The sequence below is a fragment of the Panthera leo genome, chromosome C2 (genome assembly GCF_018350215.1).
Source record: "Panthera leo isolate Ple1 chromosome C2, P.leo_Ple1_pat1.1, whole genome shotgun sequence".
Taxonomy (NCBI): Eukaryota; Metazoa; Chordata; class Mammalia; order Carnivora; family Felidae; genus Panthera; species Panthera leo.
In genome coordinates, this window is record NC_056687.1 from 11143748 (window position 1) to 11157742 (window position 13995).

General features: G+C 43.6%; 1 protein-coding gene across 2 annotated transcripts in view; it reads right to left on the reverse strand.

Annotated features, from left to right (window-relative positions):
• Positions 1-2772: 2772 nt before the first annotated feature.
• Positions 2773-13995, reverse strand: part of MRPS6 (mitochondrial ribosomal protein S6) — a 67446-nt gene continuing 56223 nt past the window's right edge. For both annotated transcript variants that reach the window (XM_042903204.1, XM_042903203.1), the window contains exon 3: positions 2773-3389. In XM_042903204.1, coding sequence (XP_042759138.1) covers positions 3200-3389 — 190 coding nt within the window. In that variant the 3' untranslated portion in view covers positions 2773-3199. The remainder of the gene's footprint in view (positions 3390-13995) is intronic.

Genomic DNA, 13995 nt, shown 5'->3' on the forward strand with positions numbered 1-13995 from the left:
ACTAGCAAGTGCAGGAAAACAATGTGCCAGCACCACTGTCAGGCCATGAGAACCACTACTACTCATCTGAGCAGTCATCATTCACCCCAGACATCCAGGTGCCTAGTTTAACCGGAGAGAATAAAGACAAGTTTGCTGTGACTGAAGGGAAAAGACTGGATGGCCTCAGGGTCCCCAGTTCAAGATTCCAGCTGTCAGTTGGTAGTTGCAAGGTCAAGGTCAAATCGCTCTGAGCCTGTTTCCTCATCCAAACACCAGGGACGACAATGCTTCCTAGTAACGCTGCCGAAAAGACTAAGATGAGGTTCCAGAGAAGACGTGTGTGGCCCCCAAATATGGCACGCAGTGTGCACATACTGAACTTTAGGAGAAGCGAAAATGCGTCGGACGGCACCTGAGCGAAAGTACACACACTTGCAAGCCATTCGGAAGAAGAGTTAGCGCTCTCACGCGCCCTGGCTGAAAGCCCAAACTTTCAGGAAATTCCTAATGAGACAGGAAGTAGCATATTTTCCCAGATAACCTCCACTTTATCCCTTTTATTTCCAGGCTACAGTTTTTAATGACCCTCTTTGCTGAACTACTGCTCTTCAAAGAGACTTATTTTACAGTGAGGAAGTTGAAGCTCGGTGCTGTCTGAGCTCTTAAGGAAAAGGGTGAAATCTCGCCATCTGCAACAACCTGGATGGGCCTAGAGGGTATTATGCTAAGTGAAGTAACTCACACAGGGAAAGACCATCACTGAACGATTTCACTTCTTTGCGGACTCTAAAGAATAAAACAAACAAAACAGAAACGGACTCATAAATACAGAGCGCTGGTGGTTGCCAGAAGAGAGGAAGGGTGGGAGGAGGGTGGGCAAAATAGGGGAAGGGGATGAAGAAGTACAGCCTTCCAGTTATACAATCAGTCATGGGGATGTCATTTACACATGGGGAATACAGTCAACAATACATAATAACTCCATATGGTGACAGAGTAACCAGGCCTCTCTGAGCAATCATTTTGTACATCTGTAATGTATAAAAATACCAAAACACTACGTTGGCTACCTGAAACTAATATAATACTGTAGTGGGTCAATTATACATCAACTGAAGACAAAGAATTAAGCAAAGGGACAAGGCAGAGACGGGCAGCATTACAGAGGGAGGAAGCCCGGGATTAGTTAGGAGCTGGGCTCCTCCTGATTCTTGGGGACACCGGGCTTGCACATCTGTGTCTCCGTCTCGTGATTTAAAAGAGGCAGAGGCCTAATCTCTGGGCCCCTTCCTGCTTTAACATGATCTGACTGCACAAGCTACAACGACCAGAGATTGTACTCAGGAGCTGGCGCTGCCCCCAACAATTAATGCACAGAAGCTCTGTCACTACGGACACCCCGTGCAGGGCACCCCTTTGGGAAGGCGGACAGGCTGGTTAATTTCTTCCGGTTCACCGGCTCTGAGGAGACCGAGGAGGAGACGCCAGTGACCGTTTCGGGGAAGAAGCCGCCTCCTCACCCGCCACAGAAGCCATCCGGCTGCCAGAGACACCGGGTCCTCCGCTTGCTAGGCCTCAGGCAGAGCCCACAGATGGACTTTCCTTAAAGGAGAATTTGTTTCTCGCTAAAGGCCGGTGGCACTTACTGATTCTAAGACTGCAGTGTGACTTAAGGCTCACAGAACAGATGATCTGGAACTGACCAGGGATGAAATTTTAGTTTCCAGATGGGTTTTCTGGCGGGCTGAGGGAATCAGAGTTGGAGGCAAACGAGCATGCCAGCTGCGTTCTCTTCTGTTAGCTCCTGATGCTCTTCAAACTCGCCTCGGTGCGACGCCTTGGCTGCAAAGCCAGGCTGCCCGAGGCCGGCTTCCGCTCCCCAAAGCTCGGCGAGGCAGAGCACATCCCGTCTCTGGGCAGGCGTCATAGCAACGTTGCCTGCCACGTAAAATACAGAACACCCAGGTAAATCTGAATTTCAAACAAACGGCACATCGCTTTTTGCTCTAAGTGTGTTCCATGCAACATTGGGGCATGCTTACGAGGAAAAAAAGATTCGTTGTTTATCTGCAATTCCAATTTAACTGGGCACCCTGCATTTCTATTTGCTAAATATGGTAACCTTAATTGCACCCAGTTCAAGCAAAGACCAGTTGGTTCTTAGTCTCAAAAGCGTAACAACATCCTACAACCAACCTCTCCCCTGCCAAAACAAAAAACGCTCAATACAAAACTTGTCTTTTTATTTCAAGATGTGGTTTTAAAAAGCAGGTCTGTAAGTATCAAATAAAATGCAGAAAAAAAGAGATGTAGCTCCTTGGAAGTCTCCCTAAGTTAAGAGCTCAGAGTGCCACCACTGGCCACAGGCACTGGTGCCAGCCAGCTCTTTGGGCAACCCCACCAGCTTCCAACTGGTCAGGGTAGGGGGAGAGGGGAGGAGGCAGGTGTGGGCGGGGGCGGGGGGAGTGCAGAAGAATGAGAGGAAGCAGCGCGAGAGCTCAAGCCACAGCACTTCACGTCCCTCTACAGACAGCAACACCCACCTATGGTCAAGTTAACTGTGAGATAAGAGAAAAAGTCACTGATTTTATAGAATGCCCGGTAGTGGAGGGACACACACATCCCTGCCCCACCCTCGCCCCTGACTTCTCCTAGTCTCTGCACTTGGGCTGGTAACCAGGTAACCCTCCCACGCACTGAGGGCATTCCGGGCTTCTGGGCAGACGGCGCTCAGGGCCTCCGGCAGTTCGCTGTGCTAGGGCAGGTGAAGAGACAAAAGACCTCCCCGAGTTTTTCTGAAATTATGTTTATTATTCTGGTCAAAAGTTACTCGTATAAATGCAGTGGTCTTAAATTTTTATTTTGCATGGTTGACTAGCCTGAATAACGAGTTTGCAGTCTGAGGCAGTTTTCAGAAGCTTTGCTCTTCAAAATGGTGTTAGCGTTGTTGTAGGGCAAAGTCCTCACCAACAAAAAAATCAGACGCAAGAAATGACGTCAAGAACAACGTGCTGGTACCACAGATTACAAAGTGGCTCTAAGCCGAGCCCTTCCCCAACCTCTTAGGGCAAGGGAGATCAAGAGCTAAAAAATACCTTCGAAAAATCAAATGGCACCTGTAACACACTCTTATATAAGGGTCAAGTCTGTAAATTATTAATCCATGGTACTCAAAAGTGATAGAATTAAATATAAAGCTATAATCTGGTAAATCTTCTCACTTCCTCTTCTTCGTGGAATATAGTTTTTCTTCAAGTGGGACTGGGACAATCCCTTCACACGCTTTTACTTCCTGGGTCAGAGGGTGTTTTACAACATTCGGTCTAATCACATCAATGTCTCGAGACAAATGTTCCATTATGCTTTCCACAGCGGTTGTTGGTGCATAAAAATCCACCAAGAAATACCTGCAATAAAATAAAAATGTGTGAATTCCTGCATTCTGAAATATAACACTTCCACTATTTTGGACAATGTTTTCTACTCCTGCCCAGATAAAGATCAACTACACAAAAACACATACACACCTTTGTCAAAATAGAAAGTACCAGCTGACCAGCTAAACAGAAGTGTTTGCCCACCCCCCACCCTTCCTATGGCTCTTCTCATTAACACTCTTAGGAAAATCCGAATCCAAACTCTGTGGTAGCAAAAAGTGCCGTGACTTTACATAGAGAGGGAAATAGAGACAATATGGTAAAATGATGGGTTTAAGAGCAGAATTTACTATTCAACAAGGCTGGATTTTGCAAACTATTTTTGAGAAAACATCTTATTAGGGAAGGCCTTATAGTTTTCCAAAGGGTTACACAAGTAACTCAGTGCACCAGAGACAGTGCAGACCACCAGCCACACTTCACAAATAAGGAAAAACATTCTGAAAGGCCTGGGACTTGTCTAAGACTACCCTCCATGTTCAAGAACTGACAAAGACCAGAAAGAAAATTCTGTGAATCCTGAGCAAGAGAAAGAATGTAACGTTCCTCCACTCACAGCAGAATAACGCAGAAGGGCATCTCCTACAGCTCACTGGCTTCATCACATCAACAACTTGATGGGCTCAGCTGGTTGATGTCACAAAAGCAGCAGCAGCCCTTCTCCCTGCCCACGCCCTCCTCTCAGTTCTAAAAGTTTAAGCCTCCCTTGTACCGTTTGGTTTGAACCACAGTGCTGCAAAAGGCCAGTTTTCAGTGCAGTCATTCAGAATTCTGCAGTGTTCCATCTGGCTAAGGTGACCTTTGACATCACTTACTTTGTTGCAGCCACACTCTCCTCCCCGAACATATTCCCATCCTAGGTCTTCATTCTCACTGTTCCTTCTGCCAGAAATGTTCTTCGCTCGAGTTCCCCATAGCTCACCCCTCACCTCTGTCATGTCTCTGTCCAAATGTCACCTTGTAGAGAGGACCTCTTTGATCACTTCTCCTAATGCAACATCCTCCTTGCTCCACGTACCAAGCCTCATTACTCTCTCTTACTCTCTATTTTTTCCCACAGAGCTTATCACCACCGATACAGCATATGGTTGTCTACTGTCTATCTCACTCCACCAAAACATAGTTGCCGTAAGAAGGACTTTGTTAATCTCTCCCCAGCACCCTGAACAGAGACTAACACACAGCAGGTCCACAGTAAGTATCTGACAGCAGTAGTGTTATGTTAGCTTGAAAGGTGGAATTCTCACGGAAAGCAGGAGAGACCAAACTGAAAATGGACAAATGCAGCAAGGAAGGAAGTTACAGGAAAAAGGATGACGTTTTGTGTAATTCCATACAAAGAGGGTTCAAACTCACAAAACAACTTGCCAGGTGATCGTTCACCCTTAGCCAAGCCTAGTGGGAAAGTTTTTCAAGTAAGTAATTATTCAAAGTGGAATGGAAGAAAAACATATACTATGCAAAAACACTAATCAAAAGAAAGCTCCAGTGGCTGCAATAATATTAAAGTAGATCTCAGAGCAAAGAAAATTACGAGGGATAGAAAAAGATAGTATGTAACAATCAGTTCACCAAGAAGACACAGCAATCCTAAATGCGTATGTATCAAACAACAGAACTTCTTCATACAGGAAGAAAACTAACAGAACTGACAAGAGAAATTCACAACTATAGTTGGTGACTTTTAATATTCCTCTCAGTAATCAATAAAACTACTATACAGAAAACCAGCAAGGATATACAAAAAATGAGCACCACCATCAACCAACTAGGTCTGATCTTTATAGACCCTCCAAACAAAAAGAGCAGGATACACGTTGTTCTCAACTGCAAACAGCACATTTACCAAGGTCAACCATATTCTGGGCCATAAAACAAGTCTCAATAAATCTAAAAGGACTTGAATCACACAGAAAAAACTCGGGAAAATCTCCAAATACTTGAAAACTAAACATACATCTAAATAGCCTACAGGTCAAATAAGAAGTCAAAAGGAAATGTGAATTGAATGAAAATGAAAGCAACATATCAGAATGCCACTAAAGCAGGAAATTTGTAGCACTAAACACTTATGTAAGAAAAGAGGAAAAGCCTCAAAATTTCTACCTTAAAAAAAAACAGAAAAAGAAGAGCAAATTAAGCACAAACTAAGACAAAAAAAAAAAGAAGAGAGGAGAAGAGAGAAGAAAATGAAGGAAAGAAGGAAGGAAGGAAGGAAGGAAGGAAGGGAAAATAAAGATCAGAGCAGAAATCTCTGAAGCAGAAAACAGAAAAACAAGAAAACATCAACAAAACCAAATAAATACTAGTTCACCGAGATCAGTAAAATTGATACATCTCTAGTCAGACTGATCAGCAGAAAAAAATAAAGAGACAAATTACTAATATTCAGGAATGGGAGAGGTGAAATGATAACAGGATATGACAGACTATTATTATAAACAAATTTTGCAATAAATTTGACAACTTAGATGAAATTCCTTGAAAAAATGCAAACTACCAAAACTCACTCCAAAAGAAATAGATAACCTGGATAGCCCTATATCTATTAAAGAAATTAAATTTGTAGTTATAAGCGTTTCCACAAAGGAAACCAAAGACCCACATGGTTTCACCAATGAATTCCACCAAACGTCTGAGGGGGAAATTTTGTGCCAGTTTTGGCACAAACTGGTCCAGAAAATAAGAAAACACTTCTCAATGTGTTCTATGAAGCCAGCATTACCCTTATGGCAAAACAAGACAAAGACATTACAAGAAAAGAAAAAACTGATCAATATCTCTCATGAACATAAATGAAAAAAAAATTTAGCAAACTGACTACTAAAATATATGAAAAGAATAATGTATCATGATCAGGCAGAGTTTATCACAGAAAGCAAGACTGGTTTAACATTTTTTTTTTTAATGTTTGTTTATTTTTGAGACAGAGAGAGACAGAGCATGAATGGGGGAGGGGCAGAGAGAGAGGGAGACACAGAATCGGAAGCAGGCTCCAGGCTCCGGGCCATCAGCCCAGAGCCCGACGCGGGGCTCGAACTCACAGACCGTGAGATCGTGACCTGAGCTGAAGTCAGACGCTTAGCCGACTGAGCCACCCAGGCGCCCCTGGTTCAACATTTTAAATCAATGTAAATCCTATTAGCAAACTAAAAAAGAAAAATCATGTGATCATTCCAATAATAGCAAAAAAAAAAAAAAAAAAAAAGCAGCAGCATTTAACAAAATTTCATATCCATTTCTGATAAACTCTCTGCAAAGTAAGACTACAAAGGAACTTCTTCAACCTTACAAAAGGCATCTCTGCAAAACCTAGAACTAACTAACATCATATCAACTGGTGAAAGTCTGAATCTTTTCTCCTGAGACTGGGAATAAACAAGGGTGTCTGTTCTCACCATTTCTATTCAGTATTTTACTAGAGACTCTTGCCAGTGCAACAAGGCAAGAAAAAAAAGAAAAGGTATCCAGATTGATAAGTAGTAAACTTGTCTATATTTACACATGAAATGACTGTGTATACAAGAGAATCTAAAGAAATTTATAAAAAAGACACTAGAATATGTGAGTTTAGCAAGGCTGCAAGATACAAGATCAGTATACAAAGTCAACTATATTTCTATATATTAGCAACAAATAATAACACCCTGAAATGAAATATGAAGTACTTAAGGATAAATCTGACAAAAGGTATGCAAGACCTCTACACCAAAAACCATAAAACATTACTGAAAGAAATTAAAGAAAACCCACCTAAATGGAGGTTTATGTAGATGTCAATTCTCTAAAACTGATCTATAAATTCAAAAGGATCCCAATCAAAATCCCTAAAAGACACTTTTATTAGATATTGATGAACTGATTTTAAGGTACACAGAGAAATTCAAAGGATCTAGAACAGCCAAAACAACTCTGATAAAGAATAAAGTTGAAGAACCAACACTATCTGATTTCAAGACTCATTATAAAGCTATGGTAATCAAGGCACTATGGTATTTGTATAAAGATACACAAACAGATCAGTAGAACAGAGTCCAGAAACAGATCCATATACGCACAGCTGATTTTTGACCAAAGGCAATTCAGTAAAGTGTCTTTTCAACAAATGGTGGCCAACAATTCTATATATGTATGCAAAAAAGGAACTTCGATCCATACTTGTACCAGATACAAAAATTAACTCAAATGGGACACAGATCTGAAATATAAAACACAAAACTATAAAACTGGAAGAAAACACAAGAGAAAACCTCTGTGGCCTTGAGTTAAGCAAAGATTCTTTAGACATGACACTAAAAGCAAAATCCATAAAGAAAAATGTGATAAACTAGACTTCATCAAAATTAAAAATTGCTCTTTGAAAGATACTGCTAATAAAAAAGACAAGTGACAGGCTGGGATCTGCAAATCCCATGTCTGATAAAGGACTTGTTTCTAGAATATAAAGAACTCTCAAAACTTAATTTTAAAAAAAATTTTTAATGGGGCATAAAATGTGAATGGCCTTTTCACCAAAGATATATTCTGGCAAAGAAGCACATGAGAAAGATGCTTAATAGGACTAGTCACTAGAGAAATGCAAATTAAAACCACAAAGAGATACCTACTATATAAGCTAAAATTAAGAAGACTGAACAATACCAAGTGTTGGTGAGGAAAGACAGGAACTGGCATTCTCACACACTGCTGGTGGGATTGCAAAATGATACAAGTTTTTTGGCATTTTCTTAAAAGTTAAACATACACACTTGCCATTATGATCAAGCCATTCTACTCCCAGGTATTTATCCAAGAAAATTAAAACATTAGTCCTTACAACAATTTGTACAGGAGTGCTCACAGCAGCAACACTTACAATCCCAAACTGGAAACAGAAAATATCCAACAACATGTAAACCAATAAACAAACTATGGTATACGATGGAATAGTACTCAGCTATAAAAAGGAATAAGCTATTGATACACACTATTGATGAATCTCAGAATAATTTGGCTGATTGAAAGAAACTATGGTTAAAAAAAAGGCGGGGGGGGGGGGGGTACATGCTGTCTGATTGTATCTAAGTAAGATTCTAGAAAATAGAAACTAATCTATAGTGAAAGAAAGCAGACCAGTGGTTGTCATAGACGGGAAACAAGTGGAGGGAAGGATCACAAGAGGCAGGAGGGAACTTCTGGGGTGACCAGTCTGCTTATTGTCTTGCTTGTAGTGATTTCATGGGTATATATACATATGTCAAACATATATTGTGGGTATATCTACATATGGTACATATGTGAATGTATTATGTATATGTATTACCTTATGTAATATGTATTAATAAAAGCATGTAGTTTACTGTGTTGTCAATTATACCTCTGTAAGGCTGTTGATTTAATCATGGTACATAGAAAGCTGAAAGGGCAGGACTTGGTGAATGATTTGATATGGGTGGTAGCGATGAGGGAGCAATTACAGATAATGAAGCCGCCCAGAATTTCTCAAGAAATGAAACAGGCGTGCCTGGGTGGCTCAGTCAGTTGAGACTCTGATTTTGGCTCAGGTCATGATCTCACGTTCATGGTTTTGAGGCCCCCCACCCCCCACCCCATTGGGCTCTGTGCTGACAGCTCACATCCTGGAACCTGCTTTGGTTTCTGTGTCTCCCTCTCTCTCTGCCCTTCCCTTGTGCTCTGTCTCTCAAAACATAAAATAAAACGTTAAAAAAAAAATCAAAAAAGAAAAAAAAAGAAATGAAATAAAAATGGTGTAAAGTCCTCTATCATCAGGCAAACTTCTAGGAAGTGACTTTTACCTCTGCTCACTGATGATATTACCATTCGTACTTACCGTGAAAATCACACACCGACCTGGCCAAATTCTCCAAGGTGTAATTCCACTGTGTTATTTCTGCACCACATGGAAGGCACGAGGTTTGCAAATCATCAAACTTAAGAACTGCTCATTTGTTCGATATTTAGTTATTGATTACTTACCTCGAGTAAGGCTCTAATATAGAGCCTAAGAAGTTACCGTGATCAATCATAAATTACCTTCTCTTTGCCAATCCCCAGCCCTTTATCCAACTCCCCCAAGCCCCAGTAACTATGGTGGCCTGGTGGGCAGGGCAGGGAACTCTCTCACTCAACACTGCCCCAGCATTTCCTTCTTCCTATTTCATTCATTTGTTCTTTCGTTCTGTATTCATCAAAATGTCCCTCCAAACTACCACAGACAACTTAGGACCTCACCCTCTGTTTGCCAACATTCCCACCATACTTAATTCTACAGTTCCTTCCTCTTCCCTTGCTTTTCATCTAGTTTCCCTAGACTAGTCTTCCTCTTTTGCTTTATTACACTTAAAGCCCTGTGCTGATAGCCTGAGGCAGTGCGCTGGTGAAATGCCACATATCACACATAGGGTAATATGGAAGACCGTGCTAAAGCAAGGGCTGGGCATGCTCTGGGCACTCAATAACCCAGGCAATCACTACTGGCAGCCCTTGGAGTATTCCAAGTGCCCACTACCTCCAGAAGGTCCACAGACATCTCCTGCTCTAGAGTTAAGCCTGGCTTTCTTTACAGTCCAGTATTCAAGTTATTCAAACACCGCATCTGGGGTTCAGCAGCCATTGTTTTCTTCCATTTTCCTTTCAAGTGTACCAGAGGCATTTTTGTGGGCTAGCCTCAGCGTCTACCAAACATGTTTCTAAAAGAAAGCGGGTGTACGGTTGCCAACGACCAACTCAACTGCCCACAGCTCAACTCTCGTGCAGTCTTCCCGAACAACATTACCCATCCACTCGCACTCACCAAATAATCCTAAGACACCCAAAGCTTCTGGATACCATTTTGTGATAAGGATAAAAATACCCAAGGATGGAAGGAAGCTAGATGCCAGACATTATCAGAAACCTCCTATTCCAGAAATTAAAAGGAAAGGGTCTCACATAGAACTTTCTAATTTTCAAAGTGCTTTCACATCTTTTAGATAGCTTCTGAGGAAGAGGATAAGCAGGAAGTAGAAGCTCCACCCCACGTGGCCCATTCAGAAAACGCAAGAGGAAGTTCCTCTGGGTGTTATTTTGGTCCCGGAGCCCTCTCTTAGCAACACTACTGCTTTAGCAGTTTTCAAAGTGGGCCTCCTAGAGATGGCCTCCTTTGAGTTTCAGAATGATTAAGTCACCAGCTCAAGGTCACTCAGCTACTGAGTGGCCACAGCCAGGGTGCTAACAGAGCAGATCTTCTGACTCCAGCATACAAGAAGCCACACGCTGCTCTGGGACCAGTGGGTTACAGAATCACAGAACGTTAAGTGCCGGAGGGGACCACGAAGGCAATGCAGTTCAACCCCTTCACGTCACTTATGCGGGAACTGGGGAACTGATCTGCTCCAGGTCACAGGGTCAAAAAGCAAGTTCCAGACTTCAGGCCCCATAGTTCCTCACTGTATCAACCACATCTCTTGCTTCCTGCAGCCAGAATTCTGGAGGTTTCTCAAGGATAAGGAGAAGTGCTAGAAAAGCCTGGAAGTCCTAAGACTGGGCTGCAACTTGGCTTCTGCAAGATTGCCCATACTGTAAAAACGCTTACAGCCTTTACCTTTTACCTACTCTGCCTTCCCCCTACCAGTCCTGACACTCCTCTAGCAACCAAACCTAAACAAGAGAACTGGCCAAAATGCAAATAGGTTTGTGCCCACCACCACAGCTGTGACAGTCATTTCGTGCTCATCACCCTGCTGATCTGGGCCTAGGGTTCGTGTGGGCAAAGACTGCTTCTACTCCCATGCTCCTTATTATACCGTGGAAATTTCCACAAAAATGAAACACCACCAAAACAGAAAAGAGGGGAAGTGGCTCAGAGAGGGGCAGATGTTACTGTGTTCACCAGTCCTGGGTGAAAGCTGAACCTCCTACCTCCCCTGCTCCCACTTAGGTAGGGCATTAAGTGGTCTCACCCCACCATGAGGGAACCAAGCATAAGTCCAGAACAAACTCAATCTCCATCTACCCTCAGTGGCCCAAGCCCACGGGTCAATGGTCCGTTATGGCTTCCCCACACAGAAAAGACTATGACCAGTTCCTGGTTGTTGCCAGTATATATTCTTTTTTCACGTAAGTGGACAAACTGAACTGGTCCGTGAACGTCTGCTACGGGCACACCTCAGAGGGAGGCTAAAAAGGAGGAACATAATGGCCTGGACCACCCAGAACATGTAGTCCAGGCAGGGAGAGAGGTCACAGGGCTACTGGGCTGGCAGAAACCTGGGCTCCCACTATTTACACTGGTCTGCCAGTTCTGGAGGAGACTGTGGCGATGGTGAGGTGGTCATGGACATCCGCCTCCTGGCGGCTGGGCTTTTCTCACTACAGAAGGATGACCCGAGGAATGACAGGGGCAGGAGACAGTACCAAGCGCAGCCCTGCATTTCCAGTTTTGCACACAAACAAAGTGAAGCCTAGAAACAGCCTACTTAGAATAGGGGGTTGGGCAGCTCCTGATGCCTGCAAGGATCCCTTTCCTGTGACCACACAGGTCCATAACAGAACTGAAAAAGTGGGAGTTAGGCTAAAAAAAATGACCTTGAACTCCCCTGATACCCACTCCTTACATCCCAAAGGCTACCCGGGAGAAACCATTCTGAAACCCAGATAAGTTGCTGTTCAAGGCAAGGGAGCCAAAAGAGGAATGTCTCAGTGTCTCCAGAGGAATCCGAGAGGCCCTGCCCTCCCCTTCAGCCCGGCCCTCAGGGAGGGGAGGATCAAGAGGATTCAATAACCACAATTAAATACCAATTTTTCCTTCTTCCCCTAACCAAGCAAGCCAGAACCAAAACACAAGACCAAAGTCGCAACACATGTGGACTCTCTCTTACCTCCATCCTCACGATTTGAGCTAGAAAAGAGCAGAGAAGTAGGACTACAACTGCCACTGCCTAGACATCCCCAAAAGCTGGCATTCCAATAAGGAAAAATAGTTCTTCAGCTAGCCCCCCATTCCCCAAACAGTGTTTAAGTCAGCGAGTGGACAGATCATTTTGGAGAACCCAGCTTAGTGATCTAAAGTCTAATTACATTATACACTCCCAGCACCTTCAACCCTGTGCTGCTCGGTGGCACCGGCGAGCTGGTTCTGCGCACCAGGCGGCCAGGGCTGATGGAAGCATCGCCACTGCCTTAAACACGAAGCCCAGCAGTGTTTACATTTAAATGGGGGTTCTCCCACGTGTGGTTCTAATGAATCACTTCACCTACAAGGTAGAAATCAGCTTTACCCAGGCATCTCTCTTTGCTACAGAAAAGCACTGACCTTCTATGCAGCACCAACTCTGCAGAAGCACGAGTGAAGTGGTGACTGACACCAGGTGAGGAGAGAAAGGACAGAAAGAGGTTCAGTACACAAATGCAATTCTCACTGCAGGTTCCAGTGTTCAAAAGCTGGAGGGAACTATTTCATGGATAGAACCTGCCCCCATATTCAGGGTGGTAATTTACCTTCCTCGGTATTTCTTAAGACACTCTCAGCACTACAAATCTCTCCGCTACTGTGACTGGAAACCCCAGGGATCTGAGAAGATGCAGAGAAATGGGTTCCCCAGGATAGACTGAGCCCGATACTGGAAAATGATGCCACTAGGAACACTCCATCCACAGCAGTGTCTCCATGGGGCGCGGAGGGGAGGCAGCAGCAGCATCTCTTCTCACTATCCTTTCCCCCCTCCTCTCTGGGGTCCTACCCCTTGTCTCCCTCAGTCACCTTGTGCCCAAGCTGTCACCAGCCCCCTCCCTGTCCCAGGTTGTTGAGGAAGATATGCGTCTTCTGGCAACGCTCCTACGTTTAAAGGTCGTATTTGTTTTTTATTTCACTTTTGTTTTAACCCTGTTATTTACAAGTTTACCGTAAAAGCGCTCGCTTGAATTTGAGTTATGTTCTTTGTCTCTGTTTCTCTCAGACACAGTCACACACTCACAGCCTCCCCTTCCCCCTGGCAGACAAGTGGAAATTTCCACCGAAGCGCTGAGTGGCTCACGGTGGGTGGGGGGTGGAGAAGGGGGATGGGAGGGATTTGAAACCATGGAGCATCTTCGAGCCTTTTTGAGAATAGGAAACAGATCCATCTGAATGCCAGTTTCTAGACTGTATCAGCTAAACCTTGCTGGCTTCAGGCTTCGCTGAGACAGTGAATTCTTCACCTTAAAACCAAGGAACACTCTGCGTGGAAAAGCCCTATTTCCTTTTATATCTGTTGGGTCTCATACATTTTTAAAACCACTAAACCTACAGCAGAATCCTTACAAATCTTGGGGCGCTGCCACTAAAAAAGAAACCTCCAAGGCCACAGCAGCCCTGCCTTGAAACCCAGTTGTGGAGCACCTTCACACAAGAATGGGGTCAGGATGCTGGCCTGGACTTAATGCTGGCAGGAAAGCACGAGAACATGGAAATGTTAGCTAACAGGAAAACTACAGAGAAGAATCAATCTCCTCTAGAGAGGGTGCCAGCTCTCTTGGAGTAAGCTGCAGACACATTTGGGGAGCGAGTCAGTAAAATTCCACTGATTCACCATAGTGCCGGTTATTTTTATCATTCTGC